At 37.2% G+C, this 24,027-nt stretch overlaps 2 protein-coding genes across 2 annotated transcripts in view; one reads left to right on the top strand and one right to left on the bottom strand.

The window, feature by feature from the left end:
• SELENOF (selenoprotein F) overlaps nucleotides 1-22,754 on the bottom strand; it is a 28,495-nt gene extending 5,741 nt beyond the window's left edge. The window contains exons 1-3 of the mRNA XM_033000569.1: nucleotides 22,634-22,754; nucleotides 19,567-19,734; nucleotides 6,757-6,820 (exon numbers count right to left, since the gene is read on the bottom strand). Coding sequence (XP_032856460.1) covers nucleotides 6,757-6,820; nucleotides 19,567-19,734; nucleotides 22,634-22,702 — 301 coding nt within the window. The 5' untranslated portion in view covers nucleotides 22,703-22,754. The remainder of the gene's footprint in view (nucleotides 1-6,756; nucleotides 6,821-19,566; nucleotides 19,735-22,633) is intronic.
• Nucleotides 22,755-23,368: 614 nt separating this feature from the next.
• The window catches only part of HS2ST1 (heparan sulfate 2-O-sulfotransferase 1), an 84,964-nt gene continuing 84,305 nt past the window's right edge, over nucleotides 23,369-24,027 (top strand). Inside the window, exon 1 of the mRNA XM_042808557.1 lies at nucleotides 23,369-23,759. Coding sequence (XP_042664491.1) covers nucleotides 23,636-23,759 — 124 coding nt within the window. The 5' untranslated portion in view covers nucleotides 23,369-23,635. The remainder of the gene's footprint in view (nucleotides 23,760-24,027) is intronic.

The following is a 24,027-nucleotide window of genomic DNA, read 5'->3' as shown; positions in this document are numbered from 1 at the left end:
TTATTTCTAATGATGATCATTGTGACTTTCTGTATTAGTCACTTGAATTTGCAATGCCACAAAGAAAAACACTCACTGTACAAATAACTGAATTTGTATAGGCTCAATTTTGGAAGCTGAAGTGAGAAACTAATACACTGACATGCATTAAAAATACAGATTATCCCATCAAACACCTTCCCCCCCGCCCTCAAATTATGTCCTAAATTGAATAAACAAAACAGCCCTTGAATGGAATGGATGGGGTCAGGGAGTCAGATGCAGCCACAGTGCGCATTTTGGGACACGTGGCTGCTTGCTTATCATGTGATGTGGTGGACATGCTCTACCTTCAGCACTGCCCCAACAGCCTCCCCTCTATACCGTGACATCAAAGTTGTTGCTTCCAAAGATCTTATGTCTGAAGGCTGCTTGCCCATCTTTACACCATTATTTAACAGTTTGATGTTTAATACTAGCATCCCAGCTATTCTCTCAATTTTCTTCTCCCTGTAGCAACTTTAGAAATTACACAGTGCAGAGAAATAAGCTTTTATATAATCCATCCATGGGTGAGTGGGGAAGGCATTTTCCACTTTGACTTCACTAAGATGAACTCTGATCTTGGTGTCATGACACTGTGTTCCGGTGAATTAAACACCAGACTAGAAGTCAGAGCTGTTCTACTGCCAGCTTTGCAACTGTCCTTTCACATAATGTTAACAAAATCACTTCACCATGTGCTCTTATAAAACATGTCCAATACCAAAGCATACGCCATCTGTCTGAAGGCAATCCTGAGGTGAGTCTACAGAGCAGACTTGATTGTCATGCCATCAACTGCAACTAAAAGGTCAGAGAAAAGGATCAGGTATGTATGGGCATTTTAAAGCTTGCCCAGCACCAAACTGTTTTGCAAAGAGAGGTAATACTGAACAGTGCTTTTAAAGACCCGAGAGCAGGCTCTGCCTATGAACACAGTAGAGCAGAGAAACTCACTACTATCGTTACAATGTCACTTGGTTCTGATATATAGCACCTCTTTGTTTTGAGAAAGTCTGTTGGAATTAAAGCCTACAGTCCTAAATGGAGATTACCAAGGAAACTAAGAATCACTCAGGCCCAAATGTCAGGTTTATGTATATACGTATGCACTCACCTGCACTATTCTCTCTGAGGTACAGTAGGATATACCATAAGAAAACTTCTTGATCCAAAATGGACATGAAGACACATCTCTCCATGCAGAGTTACAGATCTACACGCTAGGCATGACTTCTTTGTAAACAGAGTTGACTACTTACTTTTATATATTAAGAGCATGATCCAGACTACCAAAGATATCTACATTCAAGAATATTCACATTATTTAGATTCTTACTTTAGGATCAAATGTCTCCTGCTTCATCTGTAACTGAAAAACCACAAAATTATATTGAGATAAACTTAAACTAATCTCTTAATGCTTGAATGACTGCCAATATACAATGGCAGTAAAATCTCATACTAGCTTTCAAACAACTATGCACAGACAAGCATTTTTAACCTTGTCTGTCTCTACACCCATCAGAAGGATCATAATGGCCTCAAATCAGAAAGGTTTGTAGGAGATTAAAAAACCCTTACTGTCTCTATTATATCAGTTTCAGATTTTAATGATAGAAAAGCACAAGTCAGAACTAGTCAAATCTTTAGCACAAGGTCAGCAATTACTGCACAATTTTTCCTCCTGATAAGCTAAAGCATATCTTCTAGCAAGAATCTAATGTGATTAAGTATCTGCCAGTAATGGAAAAGTCCACTTGTTCAAACTTATAATCCTTTTGTTATTTAAAAAGATGTGCTTTTAGTTTAATTTATTCCATTCCTTACCATTGTAACACTTATGAGAACTATGTATGCCCATGGGGATTCATCCAACTTTTTAAACTGGACATACCCTTGTCAGTTTATACTGTTTTTTGTAGTAAACAGAACCTTTTAGCTTCTTCTAAACTCTTGATGCTGTGTACAGATACACAGCTTCAAATTACAGGTAATTGTCACTAAAAATGCTGATTGTACATTGAAAAGCAGCAGCATTCTTTTCTGAAGAAGGTGACTATCCCTCCTGTCCCTTGGTATTACACCAAAAAAGCCCATTATGAGATCAGGGCAAAGAATTGTTAGTGCTCAGAGAGCAACATCAGAAAGAAATGCTTCCATCATCATTCATGAGTAAGGAGGAATGTTTCAAAATTAGTATAAAGGATGTTCTATTTTTAGAGAAATATTTAAAGTCTTTTTGTGATGCATTTGAATGTTTCACACATTGAATTAGCAATAGGAAGCACATGAATTATTACAGTCTTTCGAAAGACATTTTATCAAACAGTAGCATGGTACTTCATGCAACTCAATGCAGCATGTAACTAATTTTAAAACTCAAAAGTAAGATTAAATGTATACAAAATGTGTTATAGGAAATAACTGAAGTGATCTAATACTAATACACAGGAGTATGATTAAAGTATATCTAAGATTATCTATAAATGTTCTGAGTTAATTTCAATAAACAAAAAGCAAATGCTGTATTACTTAGCATAAGCCAATGAAATAAAGGGTAGTTTGCTTAACTTGGCCCTGAATTATCAGACACAAGCAGTTTGAAAGTAAAAAAAAAATTTACTAGAAACACAATTTTGTGCAGAATGTCACAGATTTGTACAAAAAAGGCAGAAAAAACTGGACTATACCACAGACTTGACCATTTTGTACCTGAAATGAACTTGAATAAAACAATGGTTTTATTGAGGATGGAAAAGAAAAGCAACCAAAACAAAAGGAAGAGTAGCAGAGTGATATTTTATGAAGACAGGAAAACCCAAATTTATTTATGTCACAAATATCTAAGCATTGCTAAGACAACTGGCAATATTTGCTAAAAATGTAAATCACTGGGAATACAGGCAAACCAAAAGCATTAATTTATTTTCTCAGACTCTAGTAAGTTGTTCTGGGGACAAATAGATGCTCTGCAGTTTTGAAGACTGCATGAGCCTGCTTCAAAAGACACAATAAGCCTAGCAAAAAGACACAACCACAGCAGATATCAAGTACTCATTTACATTTTAATGGCTATAGCTCTTTACCTTTTGGAGACCTCACTTTGAGATAAGAATTTAAATTTAAGAATTTATATGGCACATCAACAACTACTATTTGTAGTATATTTATCAAATTAGAATGCAGCTGTTCATTATTTTATACAAAGCACCACATGCTTTCAAAAGCAAATCCAAGAGAGTTCTGACCAAGCCAGAAGAAGAAACTTCACAAAAAAACAAAGGCAGGGTACTTTGTAGAAGCAAGAGACATTTCATCTGAAGTACTGTTAGTTTTTGTATCATCTGTTTACAAAAGATTATGATAAAACGATGCATATCTCCCACTGCAATATCCTACATTTCTTAGCTTACTAAGATGTCTTACTATGTTTAAATGATTTACTAAAATTTCTACCAATGCAAGATTTAAGATTAATAAACACTGGTGAAAGAAAAAGTTATAAGGATTACAGATAAAAATAACCAGGAAATAAGCTATTTTACCTAAAAATACAATCTCATAACAAATTACATTTTAGTAGCTAAAAGAATATCCCTTCTGCTTGCAGAACTTGGGCAATATAACAGAGTGCTTACTGACTCAGAAATCAGAGGATCTAATGTAGTTGAATACTGCATGAGTTCAAGGATTAAAGGACCTTGTTTTTGTAACAGAATTATGGGAGCATGTCCATTTCTTAACTAAAGAGAGTCACACAGGGAGAGGTGAGAGTTATTCTACTGATGAACAAAAAGAAATGCTCAATGAAAAAATCCAGCCTAATTCAGTTTTTATTAAACAAACTGGAAAGAACATGAGTCTAGACACTGTGATCTCCTATCTCATCATGAACAGAACACGACTGCCACTGAAAAGACAACTTAAAACAAATATGCTAGATTAATCACTGACCCAGCTAATTTATTATTCTATTTCAGAGCCTTAGTTTTATGGAAGTCAACCAAAAACTGTCACATTTTCTGTTACCTGGTATAATAAGATATTACTTCATCTATGAATCTTGTCACTTACATTTTCAATGTTCTGCTTTGATGGAGTGCTTTTAAATGGTAAATATTTAAAAACAGTTTTATACAGAACAATTTCAAAATACATGTAATATAGGAATTAATTTTATGGTACAGCAGTTATAATGGAGCAATTTATTTCTAAGGGAAACTTAGCAGGAAAAATATTTCAGTACTGAACTTAAAGAGACTTATAGAAATGTGGTCTGTTACCTGACTTATCACAAGAAGATGTATTTGAAAAAAAATAATAGACATCCTTGGCCATATTCACAAAAGGATTTAGTAGTTTGTTATATTACGAAGAGTAACGTCCAGTTTAAGATTGATATAACCTTGCTGAGGACTAGATTGTTTTCATCACTTGTCACTTCTTTGCTTTCCCAGTATCTGTAGATATATTCCACATATAATGATTCTTACATTTCAGGCACACAGGTGCATTCAGCAACTATCTGTACCTAAAAATTATATAACCAGTAATTTTGATAGAAATTTTGATACAGAAGGACCACAGAATACTGCATTTAGTAACCACAAGCAATGTGCATGTTTTTCCAACTACGTAACTTCCTTACTGTGTAGCTTTTACAAACCTTTATTAATTCAATAGATTTTAATCCTTAACTATTTTAAGATGTAAATCTTATTATTATTGAGAAGAAAAAAGACCACTGTTCATCCTTTGGCCAAAGAAAATATAATCCAAAAGTAGTCCATGACAAATCAAGTCTGTGGGAATAAGTCAAGTGACAAAACAATTTACACAGGCACTTAAAAGTGAAGACTTCACTGTCAGATACAGAAGTAACATACTAATCCATGTATTCTAATACATACACAATCATTAAATTAGTGCTGCCATTTTCTGTATATTCTGAAAAAAACAAAACAAAACAAAAAAAACCAAACAAACAACCAAAACCCAACAAAATCCTAGTATAAGATATGGGAAAGGAATCACAGTTATTTGCAATGAGACATTGTCAATGACACAGTTCAGTGAAGCCTAGAGAGACAGTGCTTCAAAAACAGCAGCATGACCTTCAGGCAACTTAACTTCTGTAGCAAACATTCAAGTGAAGTTGAAATAGAACCACTTTTTGAATGTTAATGTCTTAAGATGGAGACATTAAATACTATTTCTGGTAGGAGTTAAAATCATGGGGAAAAATCTAAGTAAAAGTATTATAAGATTAATATTAATGTGAGAACAAATAACAGCTGGAAGAATACATTCTACAGCTTTTTAAAATTTCTAAATATGCTCTTAAAGTTTATCCCATCTTTCAACCTGTTCCAATAACCTAGTGGTAAATTTGGTCGAGATAAATTTAGATTGGGTAACTGCAAAAATTGGTTATGAGAAGGCAAAACAGATCTTTAAGTGCACTAGTTAGTCCTTCTTTTCTTCTCACTGTACCAAAGAAGAACTGGTAGTCAAAACAGAGAACCTACTGAAAAACCACTGAAATTTATTCAGTCATTTTAAAAAGCAAGCTCTATGATTAATGGAATGTAAATCTTCAAGCAGGTTTAGATAACCAAGGATTGAAAGGAAAGAAACGTCTAGATTTTTCAAGTTTTTCCTTTGGTACTGTAAGCTTTTGGGAAGTGTTTCATGATGTGCACAGAGCAGAAATTGAGGGCCATTCCCTTTTAGGACCTACACATGAAGATAAGAGGACATAATGCAGGTGGAGTCAGGCTAGCAGGTTAACCTTTTCCTTCAAACCTATAGCTCAAAAGAGCACTTAACTGTTACAAATTCACAACCATAAAGAAGCTGAGTGAATGGGCAACAACAGTTGGCAATGTTTTTAGGTTTGCTGAACGGTCATGGAGATAATATGGACTTCTGTGCTAACAAAGTTAACCTCCTTATGTCCCTGAAGTTGGACAAGTCATTTAAACAATTCTCATTTTGGCATTTTAAACAGTGGAAAAGAGAAAATAGCTTTGCTCTGGTCTTGCAGTCAATTAACTGAACTGTGTGTGGGTAGAGGTGGCAGGAGAGGGTCTAAAGCAGCATCACTTATATTAATTGCAATCTGTTTTAAAATCCTTCTTTTTTTCACTTGTTTGTCAGTCAGCCTTCAATCAGGGAGGTATTAATTCCAGCCATGGTAGATGGAGACACACTGGTTGTGAAATTTTATGTCTAAAGCCAGATTAGTCTTTCTTCTCTATGTTCAACTACATCCAAATTACAGTATTAGGATCTTCATTACAGAAAATAAAAATAATAGAAAAAAATAAATCAAAGCACTGCTATGACCTAAGCTCTTCCCCCATTTATAAGAAAATTCCAGTTTGAAATTTTTCACAGATGAAATTTTCCTGCAGCTTCCTCCCACCACACACTGATGGTACTGATTTTCCTTTTACACCACTGTATTCCATTCACTTTAGTTGACTGTCATTATCCACTGACAAAACAATTATACTGCAGGTTCTGTGAAAAGTAAGTAGTTCCATAAGTGCACAATATCATTTCATCTATCAATTATTGGAGACCAGTTACATGAGTCTCAGGTCAGTGCAACTTTCCTGATATAATATACAAAATTTATGACTACTTGCAGTAGTACTTAAAAGCACATTTTGTCATTCAGCTGTGACAGTATTTTATATTTGAAAGAACAGCAGTAGCTTTACTTACCCTGGACTTGAGGGAACCTTCCCAATTTTCATCCACATACCTCTAGGACAGCTCCTGCATAAAGCTGTAATAATAAGCAGAAGTTGTTAATGACAGAAAAAGTCTAAATTACTAGTTTACTTATGGTGTTTTATCTGTTGAACTATTTTTCTTTGAGGAGACAACACACTGCTGTGTTGAGGGTAACTACAGATGAGTAAGATCCTAAATAGAATCGCAGTTTCAGACCTCTCTCTGTGTTAAGCAACAGCTGACTGTTCACTCAAGACACATGATAATTTTCATTCATTATATTAAAAATGTAAAAACAGGAAAAAGATCATCACTTGAGATATACTGTTGCTGGAAGCAAAGCTTCATTTAAAAAATGCATGCAATCAGACATGTTACAATGGGAATTATGGACTATTAATAGGAAAACTTTATTTCTTCTTCTCCAAATGTGCTAAGAAAGCCTCGTCAAGTTAAAATTTAGTTTCCATTTTAAAACCAACTTGGACAGTGAAACACTGTTTATAATAAAGCAGTGACTTCTCATTTGGGTTAACTATTAGTAGTTTATGGTAGTTAATTGTGGTTGGACAAAAAGGACAAAGCACATTAATAGACCTTAGCTGAAGTAACATATACAGGCTGGGCTGTCTTTGATGCTTGCACTTAGATGTCAATCACTTCTGCCAGCTATGCAAGATACTCAGAGTGAATGTTTTTAAAACAAAGTATAAGTTAATTTCAATTTTATGTAGTATCTAAATAAATACACCTACTGATCTTGTATACTGTCACATGCTTTTAAACTGTTTTGGCAACATGCAATTGATTCTATAGTTTGCTGAATCTTAATAAATTAGCAACAGAATTTTCCAGCTAATAAAATAGAACTTCATACTGTAAAGTTAGGCATTTAAATCTTAAACATAGTTGTCAATACTGTGTATCGAATCATGTCCTTCTAACCCTGGAACCCCAGTTTTTATAGAGAAGCCTACAGAATAGGCTTCAGTTAAAATTTTTTCTTTCTAGTAAGTAATGAATTGAAGTAAGACCTCTGCTTTAATTTTCTTTTAGATGGTGTTTTCATAACAAATATGCAAGTCAGGTCATGGAAAAATACAACCTTACTGACATGAAGTAAATTCAGATTTCACTTAAAATATGAACTGTGAATACATGTAATTAAAAATAAGCTTTCACTATGAAATTTAATGAGTATTAGTCCCTCTGAAAAAAGAGTGACAAGTCATAAAAGCAAACCACACATGGTATGACAGAAAACTCAAAGACAATTTTATTAACACTTCATCACCTATCTATGCAGGCATTATGGACAGCCAGGAATACATCTTCATTTCAGAATATGAATCTTCTCAATTCAGGTCCAACTCAATATTTGCCTAAATACCATGAATTAGAAACACTCTAATAATTTTCAGGGAAATTACAACTTCTTTCCTGACATGAACTAATCAGTAATCATTGCTTCTACAGGAAACAGAACTAAAAATGTTACATTGTATTATCTGTTCAGAACAGCATCTCAGAAATTTGCTTAACTACACTTAAATCTAATGTCTAGTTGAAAATGTAAAATAAAAATGAAGATCTGACTGGTAAAACCCAGAATTGCTATGAAACAGTACTCAAGAGATCCAAAATACCAGATTTTTTAAAGCATTTTTTCACTACTCAAATAAAGATTTTAATTAAAAAAGGCACTTATAAACAGCTTGGATACTAGCTTGCATAAGTAAAGTTCCTCTGGACTTAAAACATGAAATAATTACAGAGATGGAAAACATATGAAATAGTCAGATTATAAACTTCACTTACCTTGTCTCTATTCATTATTATTTAAAAACTTTCAACAACAATTATATTAGCAATCCTAGATTTAGATATTAGTTTGAACACTCACTAATACACTGAACATTTATACTGGTTCTCTGATACTGACAGTTATCTGCATTTTTCTATCAAGTATAAAGAAGTAGACAAAGGAAAATATAGCTTTTATCTATCTGGTTAGCTAATTATTTTATATACGTGTATAAAGAACTAAGTACACACAAATTTAGGACAACTGTACAATGAGTTAATGCATTACTGCAAATAGTTCTTACAGTTTATTTTTTCCTTTCAAACACGGATTTCTATGGAACAAGATTGCTGTAGGAATCTAAGCTACATAAGACATCTTGTAATTACAAACTACTCCCAGTTTGAAATTCCTAGCCAATATCTGGCAGAAGTAAAGTTTAACAAAGAAAACAGCTCAATTGTTGATGTCTATATTTTGAGCTTATAACTCTGCTGTAATTGAAGCCCAACTGTGATATTACAAAAAAGTTCAGATTCATGCTGGGACAAACAGCTGCTCTCTAGATGGCTAGACAAGACAAAAAGAAAAATCAATTGGCTTCATTTATAACTCTCAACAAAGGTGTCTTTTGCAAGAAACACAGGTTTATTTGCATCACTTAGCCCACAACAAAAGCATACTTGTTAATATCTGCTGCTGCTACCATCTCATCATGGCCAGAGCAGATGTCCTCCAAACTTCATTGTGAAGGCATTTACTGTGTTCAAGTATTACTAAGAACGACTCAGCGTGGAGGCATACAAACATGACGAGTCAGTTCATTACACAATGCTTAACTCTTCAGTTAGTTCATTTTAAAATAATGCTTCACTTGTTTTAGTGCTCATGAAAGTGAGTTTAGTACTACAAGCAAGGAAATAAACACTCTCTAAACTATTACTAGTGTCCATTTTAACATCCAAAACGAGCGCTGTTACGATTTCCAGGCTGAATCATGTCTGCATCTATAAAAATAACTTAGCTTTTTAAAAAACATTCCAATAGTATGATTTCTAAGGCTATTGTGACAAAATCTGAACCTTCCCCTCATCTTTTATAAAGCATCATCTTAAGTTAAATTTAATTCAAAAGTTTTTTGTAAGCACCTGAATGTCTTGTAATAGTTCACACTGATGTAATAAAAACAACTCTTCACAGCTGAGGAAGAAAACCACACTATTGGTCATGTCTGCTTTAATGATGAAGGAAAGTGGTAATTATAACAGCATAAACCACCATTTACATGAGGACAATGTTAGATCAAAATACGTATTGTAAAAATAATTATTCCAGCAATTAAAAACAAGGAACCTTAACTTACGTGAAAGAAAACATTTCACCTGTTGTTGAGAATAGAACAGAATTAATTTCTACAAGACAAAATTCCAGCAGTGCTTCATTTATAAAGATATGGTATTGTTATCACAATTAGCCATGGTGAAAATTCCAGAAGAAAAATTACATTCCTGCTATGAAGCTGCTATTATAACTGCTAATGTTTACAACCAAACAGTAATTCAACAACCAGACAGTAATTCAGATCAAACCAAACTGAAAAAGTGGTACCTAAAAGATTGCTCCTTGATCATAATAAAATGGTGTTAGATCGAAGGTGGAAAAAAAAGTTTTGTAAAATACAATAAATTATCCCTAATTTTACTTCTAATGTACCTATACTTTGCACACTGGTTTCTTCTAACCTACTAAGCTTGATCCTGCACAGGTTACAAAATGTCCCTCAAACTGGATTTGTACAGCTGTTTGCAGTCAGCTAAAAAAAATATAGTACCATCATGTCTAAAAACATGCAATGAAACAAGCTGTTATGATAAAGCCACACAAGGATAAATAGCTATCTTATGGTATCTGGATTCCCTCTGATATCTGCATATTTTCTTCTCCTAATATCAGACAGTTTAAAAAAAATAAAGCTAAGGTCTGAGAACAAGCTGTAAACCACAACTTATGACTACTGCTAAAACTCTGGAATTTTCACTTGCCTCAGGTACCAGACAATCTTCCACTAAATAATTACCAACAACTGATCTCTTTCCAATGCAAACAATTTTGGTTTTTATGAAATTCACTGTGATTTTGATTTCATAATACCATATAAGCAGATTTGCCAAAGAAACCTCCTCATCCCCTATCAACTCATACTATTGTTTTACTTCAAAGAAAAGTCAGGAAAAATACAGGTATTATTATTCTTATTGGCCAAAGTTCCTTGGTATGTACAAACTGATATTGTTTTAAAACAGAGTGTGTGATCTCTTTTTTGAAAGGCACACAAATTAATTTTTAGTCTGTCTCACCTACCCACCCACCCAGGAAATGAAACAAGTCAGCAGTTGATATCTGTTCTTCTGAGAAAGGAAGTCACAAAGGAAATATATTTTGGTGCAAGTTTCCCCTCCTCTGCTCTTTCCTTAACTCTCATAACTACCAATTCATTTGTTATTTTAACTAATCTAGTTTTCTAGTAAAAGTAAAGGAATACACACTGAGATATAAACGTATTTTCTGTGAGGGAGAGAATGTGGGGTGTTTGTGTAGACAGAAGTTTTCAAAAATCACTCTAGTCTTCACCTTCCCTGGAGATAGAAAATCAGCAAGAATCTGTGGGTTAAGAGAACAGTCAGAAAGCCTCACTGCCAGGAACATTATGAATTACTGTTCTGTAATGGAGAAAGCCAATGAAGTCTTTGCTACACACACACATCATTCCAAACTGATGTCATCAGTAAGTTTAGCAACAAAGAAACTGCTCCCATTCACAACTCATTATCCTGTGAAGGGAGATGCCTAACTCTAAATTAGTTTGGAAACAAAGAGTCAAACAGTCAAAAACCAGTTCTCTGAATTAGTGCTATTTCTGTAATTAGCGCTATGTATTACAGGCAAATTCCTCTGAACAAAGCTGAAGCAGAATCTAAGCTCTCATTTATTTGCACGCAAGGAAATTCCAACTGAATGTAAGGGTGAAAAACAGTCACAGTGAGGGTGTTCAAGCACTGAAATAATTTACTAAGGAAGGTTGTAGAATTTATATCCTTGGAGATCTTCAGAATTTTGAGTTCTGAGTAGGAGATTCAACAACATAACATCATTGTGCATTACTACTACAGTCTTTAGCATACAGAAGATGTGATGTGCCATCCACCTAAGTGTATTACTTTTGTTGTTAAACAGCCTCCTTGCAGTATCATGTAAACATTTTCGCTCTAAATCCGACAACCACCAAAAAGTTCCAGAACATCCTCCCCTCCTGGCAGACTATTTTTTGTTAACTTTGCTCTCTGAAATGGTTTGGTGGAAGGTCATGTGAGCAAGAGATCTGGCACAATGGTGAGAGAGAAAATGCTGAAGCTGAGCAACCATCAACTTTAGAGCTCTGAGTTGTAGCACAGATTAGGTGGTGTGAATGCCCTATTTATTTGAGTGGGGATAGGAAGCAGAGGGGAATAGAGAAGTGTGATGGAAAAAAGGCTCCTGTGTACAGGCTCTCACTTGGACCTGGTGAACAGAATTATCTAAGCTAAAGAGTAGAGAAAGAAAGTTAGAAGTTCAAGTTGCAGTTTTGGAACATACTGCCCAATTAACTTTGCTATCTAACCATATACTTCTAGAAGTAGAATTCCTGAACACCTATTCTCCAGAATCTGTGCTTTTATTAAAAAAGAAAGCATCTTAGAAGAGTTGCAGAGAAAACATTGAGGACAAAACTCATTAACTACTTATTTGAATTTGTGTGTTTAAGTAATTTGGAGACTTTGTACTTTTTGAAGTTGTTTCAACAAATGTATAATCAAATGCCAGTATTTTATCCAGATGAAGGAGGTCAGACTTAATTAGCTAAACCTATTCCAGTTGCTAGCACAGATGCACATCAACCACCTTAACTCACCCTAACCTTTTCTTTTTCACTGATAAGACTAGAAAGAGGTCTTCCATTGGTAAGGCTTGCCCTACCACAGACAGATAATGTATTTTATCTTCGTTTATCTGACAGAGATGAACCTTTGGTGAATCTGATCCAATCAAAATATGGTAAATTTCTGTCTCAGGCACTGACTAACTAGCTACACCTTCCTTATCTAGGACTACTAGTTTGTCAACATTAAATTTAATTGCTGATGACATCATGTACAGAAGGAAGGGAGACTGTACTTGGTAAAGTTCTTGAGGACATCCACTTCAGCATATTTTTAGTACAAGGAATGGCTGTGCATAATATTCTGAAGTGACAGTACTCTGATAAGAGACTTTCTCAATTAGAGAGAACACAATCATCTCAATTCCCCAACTTCACTATCAATATTCCCCATAAAATTATTCTTCTGTGAACTGTATGGAGCACTTTTTAGTTAAAAGAAAACTTTGAAGGAAGATAATCTGACATATTAGCCTTCGTTATAGAGTTCTGATTATTTACTTGAGTGTTAAATAAAATATGCTGCCATTAAATTATGTTATTTTTAAAAGTAAAACTTGGTAAAAACAATGAACATGAACCATTTTTAAGTAGCATGTTAGAAATAAGGGGTACAGCTATGTAAAAACAATTTGATTTTTTACAAAGATGACAAAGAATTTTATAGAACACATCAAAAGACAAAAAAAGCTGGGCTTTTTGAGAAACAGCTACAAGTCAACTAGAATTCTAATTCATTTATACAAGTATTGATATGATTTACATTATACCACTGATATGTCAGTGAATTCTATTTTTACCCATCGGGTTAAAAACCAACAGGTGAGGCTGCCTCACTGGAACTATTCATATTAAAGGCCTCTGGCAGAACAAGCAGGCAGCCAACAGTAATTTTTCAGTGTAGCACTTTAATTAGTGAAAAAAAAAAAAAACAAACCTGAAAAATTAAACTAATTTGGGTCACATAAGAATAGCCTAAAGCATTAAAAGCATTTTAAGTTATTCTAGATTCAGTAAAAATTGTGAGTTTTGTAAACTACTTTGAGTTTTAAAAATTAAGTCTGGATAAAAATGTCACCTTATTCCTCCTTGTAATTAATAACAGAACATTTAAAAGCTCCATACATGTAAAAAGGTGGAGTTTTAAGAGAACTTTCAATTTATTTTTTCTTTATTAAAAGTAGCACACAATTGTAATTACAGTGGATGTGTTTATTACTAATACCACACTAAATATTTATTTCATTTCCAGGACAGGGCTAACACTAACTCCACACAAAGAATTGGTTTTAAGTTATGGTCAAACAGCATCATAAGGAGAAGATAAGCATTATCCATTAGGATTAAAATAACCTCTTCTGAGGAAAAATCTCTGCACATATGCTCATCTCCTACCCTATAATGTTTAAAGGCCCTAGTGGCAATTATTGTTGTGAGTAACAGATAAGGTAACCTACAGAAAACTAAGTCTGCATAAGCAAAATTTTTACTTTTCAGTGAAATTAAGAGAGTCATCTTTTCTTCAGATTAGACCAAGCTGAACGTTAACAGCTACTTATTACATAGGCTAAATAGGTATAATTCACCCTTCCTTTGTATATGGTCCCTCACCTCCATATTTTTCATCCACAAAAACCTCTCATAAATTGTGTGCTACTATGCAGAGACAGGTGGCTGAGGTGGAAGAAGTGGTCAGAGCCCAGGCTTCACTTTCAACAGACTAGAAGTTCTGGGGTTTTGCAGTTGCAGCTGAATCATTCATGTCTTAAAATGATTTCCCACAATTTCAAGTACCCAGGACTTGCAAGGAAAAGAATCTCAGCTTGATGCAGTGAAAACATGGTATGATCTTCCTGCAGAAGTGTGAAACTACCTGTTTAAGTACAGCACGGATTACAATGTAACAACTAGGGAAAGGTCTGCATCATGTCTAGGTGCCACATGTTTTCAAACTGCAGTGCTTACAATTTACAACTACAATGCTTACATGCTGACATAATTACCCAACTGGCCAGTGGAAACCCATAATAAAAATCTAGGAAAGGTTCCTCTGCTGTGCTTTGACTTTTCTCTGCATTTTCCAGAGTGTTTTAGTATGCATTCTTACTATTTTGTCCATAGTTGGTTCTCTTTTTTCAGCATTTTTCAAAATGTTGAGAAAATACTTAAAGGTCACTAAATCTCACTGTTTTCAAAATCTCATCCATTCTGTTTGTCTAGAGCTAATGGGATTATGTCCACAGACTTGCATTAACTTTCAAAAATAATTTTAGGTTCAAGTAGGATGTAGAATGGGGATCTGAACGTAAAGCAACCTTAAGATGGGCTTTAAGATTTTTTGGAAAAAGTAATAGCCGAAGTTTAAGTTGCCCACATTTATTTCAGGTTAGTATTTTACAATATTTTTAATCTAAAAATTAAAAGAAATTTTTATATTAACTGGTGCAGGAAGAGCATCAAGTTGAAAACCTCCCCTCTCACAGCACAATAATCCATTTCAAGTTTATGAAATATTTTAGTTATTTATATTGTTACATCTAGTACAAGTTTGGTGAAAAATCCTAGATTTCTCATTATTTTAGCAATCCAGAGGCCAGATATTCCAATAAATTATTAAACCATGCTTTAACAGCTTATCGTATTTTGACAGCCCTGAATATATACACAAGAAAGTTGCTAAAAACTTTGGGATTTCAGATGGTTTTGCTTAAATTTGTACAGTAGAGCAGTTATTATCCACCTCTATATAATTTTTAAAGGATGCATATAAACCTCAGTATCATTACCTTTTTTTACAGTAGAATCATAAACTATTTAGCAATAGCATATGGTAGACACGTGGGATGTTACCCATGACAACATCTAAACTATCCACTTTCATGTCTCAAATTTCCTGGCTATCTTTTGCTTACACCTGATGTCATGTCATCTAATTCGCCAAACTTCCTAGCGTTACAACATGACAAAGACCTGACAACAGAAATTTAAAATGCTGAAGTCCAACACATCTTAATGAGTAAAATACATTTCAAAAGTCTTGTTTAGAAATATTGATGACTTAAGGGTTGTAGCAATCCTGCACAGTGCAACTGTGAAATGTAATGTATTGCAAATTTCATCACAGAGTTGATTCTTAAAATCAGTTTGGATTCTGACACGCATATATTGCTGAGATAAATCTAAGATTATAATATACAATTAATGGAATATGTTTATAGCTATGTCTGAAATGATCACACAGCATAAGTGAAGCTGCAGATGGAGTGCGGCTATTTTCAGCTACTGCAAAATAGGGACAATCTCGCCTGCTACTACAATTTCACGCACAGTTAGCTTCACCTCTATTTCATCCTTCTACATTTTACACACCAGCAGTACTCTGAATCTGACAGACTGAGGCTTAAAACTTGCAGCTGTCTAAAGCAATACTGTTTAAGCTAGCTTCTGAATTAGTCTGAAAGTGAATACAAAATCTCTAGAAGAGGAGAAAATAACCAAAAGATTTTTTTTCATTTTAACAACAGTCAAATTATGAAGTAATTAAAATATTTCACTGGACAGGTGTCAGCAGAAGTTAAGAGCAAAACAAATACTGGTTAACAAGAGCACCTCACAGCTATTTTCCACAATGTCAATTCACAGAATGCTGGACCAATAACAAGACCAGGATTAATAAACGTCTTAAGGATATAAAAGAGTTGAAATCTGTAAACATATCATTCGAGGTTGCACTGATGCTATTCACCGCAAAGTATTTTTAGGACTGGGTATATTTCACAGATCATTCATGAAAAGTAGCAACAATACGTAAAAATTCTCAGATACACATGCTATCCCCTTACCTTAATTTTAAATTTTCATTTAAAACTCAGGTGCAAGTCATGCTATAAACAAACTCTTGCTTTCTCTAGTTCTAACACTTGTCACATACTTATAAAAAGAATTAACTTAAAATCCTCAAGTCTGTCCATAAGTTCAAATGGTTTGCAAGTCTGCTTGTAGCACAGACTACCAACATGCTGTGTCACGTGATGGGAACAAATACCTGCTCACATAATGAACAAGCTCAGTCATGTACTGGAATCATGGTTCAGAAAATACTCATGTACTTTGATGATGTTGAAGCATGTAGTCACAGCACCAGCAAAACCCAGAGCACCACTGCTCTAGAACTCTGCAACATAAAAGGCTGCTAACCAGCAAGTCGGACATCTCATATCTAGATGCAGGTGTTTAGAGTAATATTTTAAAGTTCTTCAAGCAAGAGGGTATAAAAAAAACCTTTTAAAATTTTTAGCATCCATTCACTCTTAACTATCAAATTTTCATTAGAAAGAAGATTTCTATGGCAACCTGAAAAAAACCAGGGAAAGGAAAAAAACACAGCATAAGGCAGAATTCAGTTTTTCTATTCTGCATGCATATCATGCAAATCCTACTTCAGCAAGAAGCTATTATCAACTAGATTGTTACTTTTTACGTAACAGTAAAATCTTGAGCTCAATTACAAACACCTTTTACAACCAGCACTATGTTAAAACACAAAAATTCAAAATGTGATGATTCTGAATACAATCTGTTAGGATAATATTTGTGGTCAGTTCTCCCAACACTAATTTTCTACTGGCCAATCTTCAAGGGAATTTATTCAGTGCACATTTAAAAAAAAAATAAAAATCCAGCAAGTCCAAAATATCCATTTCCAAGCAGTGGTAACAGTATAAAAAAATTCCACCTCCTGAAACAGCATTCAGAAGAATATTAGAAACAATGTTGTAATTTAGCACTCTACAGTATAACCATAATGTCAGAACAATGCAACATTTCTAGTCACATACACAGTAAGGAAAGCCTACATTCAAACCTGGATATGAAAATGCATGAAAACAGTAACATAATCACTCCTGTAATTCAAGCTAATATTTAACATGCTAGCTCCAAATCTCAAGTATCATTTGTATTAAATTTCTTCAGAAATGTCACAGAATTAAGATAAAATGAGCAAGATGTATATTGAATTGTGCTGAAGTAGGAAATCGTTCACATTTACTACAAATAACAAGCAGAAAATGAAACTGGGTAAACCAACACAAATAGATTAAAAAGAACAACTCACAATATACAATCTCTTGGTTCCTATAAATATATAAGAAATTCTGGTTCACTGTGAAGAGATTTGTGAAACAATCTTGAGACACCATCCAGCCCTATATTTTTTCTACTACATTCAGCATGACTAAAATAGAAGAAGTTTTGAGACTAAAAATATTTACAGTGTAAAGCCCTAACCACAAAATGGCATCTGATTAGTCTTACACAAGAAATGTGATTATCCACATGGTGAAATCCAGGTCTCATTCAACATAATCAGAAAAATATCAATTGATTTAAATTCTGTTTGATCCAACTTTTATTAATCCATTGTTTACAATACAAAATAAGGTACATCCTTGAGTAAATTATTGATAAATTGATAAAGACAGACTTTTTTTTTCCCCCTTAGAAGTCACAGACAGAAACGCAACATAACTCCTCTGGTTTATTTTCCCTACAAATGACAACATGAATTATCCTGCTTCACAAGTTATTGTTATGCATCTTATGCACACTGAGGCAAAACTGTACGAATAGTACCTGAACAAATAAAAGCATCTGCCCCTTAAGTGAGGACAGGAAGCCTTGGTACTTCCACCACAACTGTTACTGGTTGCGGTACACAAGCACAGCGCAGCTGGAGACCCTTTCATATTTTTCCATCCCCTTTTAGTACATTTCATGAGTCCATTTTATTCTGAAACTTTTCGGCTCATGTGTCTGCGTATGTATAGATATGTACATACATATATGTAAGAACTGGAGCATTTTCCAGAGACAAACTTCCCCTTATAAGATTCATGTACCTAGCAAAGAAAAAGTCTTAGATATCAAGTTCCATAAGGATTGTACCAAAATATTACTGCAAGCGTTCTTTTGTCAATATATGAAACAATGCAATTTACAGTCTTACCTCTTACCTTAATAGTCTCTCAATATTAAGGAACTACTAATCATTAACTCTGCAAATCTCAAACACTTGTTTCTTGTTATTCAATATATTGTGCCTAACACTGTAACCAATGGCAGGTTTGTGGTTTTTTTTTTTTTTTTTTTTTTTGTATTATGTTGAATTTAACTGACAGGAGAAACCTGCTAGATTTCATTAATATGTTGTTAGTTATTTAGCTATCTTGTAGCCATCAAGAATAATTTCAGCATCTCTTCTCCTTGAAATCCATACTTCCCTGATAACTGATTGGTCTTCAATGTATTCTGAAGTACTCTTAAATTACAACGTACTTGAAAGGATGTATTCTTTTCAAGACTCTAAAAATTCTTCCTTGCTGATACACCTTAAGCAAGATAGATATTTACTTACTATAGATAAAGGAAAGGTTTTGCCTTAGCCTAGCTGATTGAAGCACAGCATGGGCTCTGAGCAAGACTACTCCCAGTATTTCTAGCTGTTGGAACCTACCTATTCTCACTGCTGCAGAATGGAGTTGAGCATTCCTGCTTCTGTCAGGTTCATGCCATTTCAGGAGCAGACCACTGCAACAGCCTTTTGTTCCTCGGGACTGGAGTGAACTACCCTGGCCATTACACTATGGGTCAATGACCAAGCAAGAGCCACGATCAAGAACACCAGTCTCCTTTTCCTCTTTTTTTTTTTTTTTCCCCTCTCTTCAAACCCCATACTTCTTTCAATTTAAAGAAGCTGGACAAAGCTCCCATTAGTCACTTCACACTAGAAAAGGGCTGTCACAGAAGCAAAGGTTCTTCTGCTCATCCAGGGACGTTATTTTAGAGCAGTATGGCAAGTCTGCAAATCTAGATGCTGTGTATATTGCATTATCAAGAAATGTTGCATTTTCCTCTTGAAATTGTAATCCAGATTCTCATATATTTTTAAAATTAAAAGTTTCATAAACATAACATAATGTGTTAAATTATTCCACAAAGGATTTGGTCCAAAACCCACCTTTCTGGTTTCCAGCTGAGCTTCTTCTTGGCAGCACTGTCTGCAGAACGGATCCAACTGATTCAGATTGAACTGTCCAAGAAGGTTGCAAGAACTGCATAGCAAGTTACTGGAGAAGCCCAGCTCTCTGCAAGCTTCTGATGACAATTGTGCCCCATATACACTTATCTGAAAATCAATACAATGTTACACTTCAATATTAAATTAGTTGTTTAAAAAAAGGAACATTTTAAATGCTTTAATGATTAGGAAAGACAACTAAGTCTCTTGTGACCATTTTACAGTAATGCCTAATGGTCTGCCCATAAGTGCAAAACACCACTTTATTTTGAGGAATGGTCTTAAACTAATAGTGAATTCTAGACACTCATAATATGTATATTTCAAGGTATCAGACCTGCCAAAATTCCCTTTTATACACACATCTGCCAATCTACATCTTCCTATTGCTAGTTCCAGATTAAGAAAGAAATAAACCACCCAAGCATAATGAATCGGCTGAAACACACATGGCTACAGCTCTCTAAAACCTGCCCTTTCAAAACTATTTCACTAAATTTCATACGACCAAAAACACACTTGGAAAATAAGTGTAACAGCTAAGCTTGGGAAAGGCATAACCAGGGAGTGATGAAGTGGACCAAATTGCTCAATAAGGCACACAAATACGATTTTAACTTTGTGTTTGCATTAATGTTACAGGAAAATTACATACTAAAAGCAGAAGTGTAGATAAAAACCTGCACTTCTGATTTACTAGTAATACATTAAAATAGGCATCTCAGTTACATGGCTTCTATATATAACACTAGTTCTGTGTTTAATGAGCAGCCAAAACAATTTTACCAATTATCCCAGCATTTAAATGATATTTGGCTTTGTTTTCACGTTCCCACTTCTATACACAGAGATTTCTCACACCCTATCTCAAAACCTTGCCTTCCAGCTGTATGCTTGGGGGGCGGGGTGGGAATGGGAGCACAGGGGGTGGAAGCAAGAGAGGAAATTAAGAAATGAGAGAAAGGAGATGGTTTTCCCAGATGCTTCTCCACCTGGGTGAAAGACCCTGGGCAACAACAAACCAAACAAACGAACAAACCAGTCAGCAAGCACCTCCGTGTTCAGAGAAGAGTAAGATGATATCAGCAAACTTGACTGGATGTATAACAGACCAAGAGTCAGAAGAATTATGCTGCCCCAAACAGAAAAATACAGAAGAAAAAACTAAGTTTGTCCTTCAGCAAATCAGACTTCTCTTCACATTCACCCCTCATTTAATACGTAAAGCACACCCAAGTAAGGCAGAGACAAACCCCATTTCCTCCCATAGAAAAGACATATCACTGATGTGACAAATAGGAATTGTTATGTATTAGGAATTGGTAGAAAACATTAGGTGCCTCATTATTCTGTTTCTCTGTATCTGCTAAAAAAGTTAAATCATGAAGAGAAAATTATAATATACAGAAAATTATTTTGAAATTGCATTTGTGTTTCTTCTTCCTACAGGACACTGCTAAAGTAATTTCTATATAGGACAGCAGGCAATCAAAAATGGGTCCCAATATCACTGAAATCATATATTAATTATCCTTTCTGAGGGACACTGGCAATAAGAAATATAACACCACCACATTAGTAAAGAAAATCTAAGGAGGATGACAAACACTGCCAAAGATACATTTAAATTAATGTTCACTTATTAAACTAATGATGATGACAGTAGCTAAAACAGTTTTCTTGCACCTTGTTGCTTGCCATCCAACCCTTTTATGTTTTACTGTCATTTTTTCCTCACTTTCAAGTCTGTTCACCTGGTAGCAAAGATGGTATTACTGGCATTGTCGTTTCATTTCCACCAGTGACAGTCCTCACATCCTTCCCCAGCAGAAATCTAGAGTATCTGTATACGTAAGTCCGATACTCTCCCATTTTTTTAGGGGGTGGCAGCAGGTAGGACACAACACACACACAGACAGGACAAGATGATAGGGAACCAAACAAAAAACAAATGTATGAAAGCAAGTAAAGTGTCCATTACAAGAGAATTCCTCTGTGAAGAAGTTCTGGTCACACAGCAAGCTCAAAACAGCTTGAGAATAAAATCTTAGGGAGTGGGAAGGGAAGAAAAAAAGAAAAAGGAATAAACTGGCTCTCCCTAGTGTTTTTCCTTAATTTTTAGTACTGTAACTATTATCTTATCCTGAAATACTAATATATATATTAATTATAATAAATGTCTCTGTTTTGTATAAGAAAATAACCCTCATATTTCAGAAGCTAATTTCCCATCAGAACGAGCTAATTTCAGCTACTTAGCCAGTGATGCGCCTCATTTCAGCAGCATGCTCTCCTTTAATGCTTTGACTACAAATACACATAAAGCCAATGCAGCATCGACACAAATTGCTTTAGGAAGTGCTTAATAGTTACTAGAGTGAAACATTTTAACAGGTCTTTTGAATAATCTCCCACCTCTGGAGCTCAGGTGGGTCAGAGCTTTAAATGCATCAGGTGCACTAAAATAGAGAAAGCCGACCTGTCTGGAAAACGTCGAGGGACAGCCTTCATAGGACAACCTTCAGTTAGAAATGAAAGCCACCTAGCTTCACTTTCAAAACCCATTCTTAACTTCGTTACTAAGAACAACACAGGTCATGAGGCTTATACCACACAAATCCCTTTAAAAAGGTTCGAAGAAGCCTGTAAGTTTACTTCAAGTCACTGCTACACCCACAGCCATCGCCACGAGCTAACGGGGCAAACGGGGTCGAGGCGGAGGGGTATGCAGGCTTCAAAACGCGGTTCTCGCAGCCTGGGGGAGTAAAGGCAGCGACAGCAGGAGGGAAGAGAGCAGAAGCAGAGAACAGCCTCCGACGACGAGCAAAAGAGGCGGTCACGGCGGCAGAAGAGGGAAGAGGCACGGCATGGGCAGGGCAAGGCCCGCTGCCTCCGCCTCCCGGCACGGGACACGTCTCGCCCCCGCCCCACCCCCTTTACATTCTCTCTCTCGGGAAATCGCAGCCGCACTCAGCCCCGAGCTGAATGAACCGGAACGGCCTCTCACCGCCTGCAGCCCCACTAGCAACCAGAACCAGCAACGCCCCGGGGCCGTCAGCTCGGCGGCCGCCGCCATCTTGGTTCCAGAACGCTCCTGGTAGCGGCGCCGGGCGGCCGCCGAAGGACCTCACTCACCGCGGACGCCCGACACACTGCCTGATGCAGGAGGGCGCAGGCTTGCTCCCAGCGCCTGGCACCACTGGCAGAAACAGCTACCCCAGAACCTCTGCGAGAAGTCTAGAGCACAGCTGTTTTAGTGTATTCGGAGTAGCGCTTCACAGCGAGGCTAGAGGAGATGTCATTCCCCAGCTTTAGTCAGGCATCAAGGAACAACCCTGAACAAGGTCCTTTCTCCTTCCAGAGGGTTGCAGCCAAGCGGCACATAAACCCTAACCCCGGCGATTGACAGCCGGTCTGAGCTATACTATTGTGCCTTTCCCAAGTGCTGCTGTGCCTGTGTCCAATGAGGGTGAGCAGGTGGGCGGGACTTCAAGAAGGACCTCCCAATCACGAAGGGTCGCATGTAGGCGGGACAACGCCTCGGTCCGGCAACTCCGAGCTGAGAGGGGAGGAGGAGGAGTCAATGCCCTGTGGGCGGGGCGCCGCCTGAGAGGGGCCAATCCTGTTGCGGGAGAGGCGGGGTGACGGTAGCACCGCCCAATGGCGGAGGGCTCGGGGGCGGGGCCCGCCGCCGGGAATCGGCGGCGGCGGCGGCGGCGGGCGCGCGGTGGGGCGTTCGGTTGCTGAGCAGCGCGGGAAGGCGGGGGCGGGGCGGGGCGCGCCGGTGGCCGCCGCGCGGCGGTCGGTGAGGGGCGCGGGGGGCGGCGGGGCGATGTGAGAGCGGCGGCGGCGGGCCCTGTCGCGCGCCCCAGTCGCGCGCCCTCCGCCTCCCCCCGCCGGCTCGCGCCGTCCCTGCGGCGGCGGCGGCGGCGGCGGCTCCCGCCGGCCTCCGCGGCCCGGCCCCGCGTTATGTCGTGATCCCGGGCGGGCGGCGCTGCTGCTGCTGCTCATGGGGCTGCTCAGGATTATGCTGCCGCCCAAGTTGCAGCTGCTGGCGGTGCTGGTCTTCGGGGTGGCCGTGCTCTTCCTAGAGAACCAGATCCAGAAGCTGGAGGAGTCCCGCGGCAAGCTGGGTGAGCGGCGGCGGGGCGCGGCTGGGGGCCGGGGCGGAGCCGGGCCGGGGGCCGGTGGCCGGGGCCGGGGCCGGGGGAGGGCGCGGGGACGCGGCAGCGCGGGCGGCCGGAGCGGCGGAGGCGGGCAGCGCGGCTCATCCCGCCGCCGGCTGCTGCCTGGCCGGGGCCGGGGCCGGCGGACACGCACCGCTGGCTACTTTTCCCGTGTGGCTCCTCGTGTTTACACGCCCGAAATGCTAAAGGACCGGATCGATACGGTCTTGGGACT

The sequence above is a fragment of the Tyto alba genome, unplaced genomic scaffold (genome assembly GCF_018691265.1).
Source record: "Tyto alba isolate M040663 unplaced genomic scaffold, T.alba_DEE_v4.0 Super-Scaffold_1000006, whole genome shotgun sequence".
Taxonomy (NCBI): domain Eukaryota; kingdom Metazoa; phylum Chordata; class Aves; order Strigiformes; family Tytonidae; genus Tyto; species Tyto alba.
This window is presented reverse-complemented; position numbering and strand designations above follow the sequence as displayed.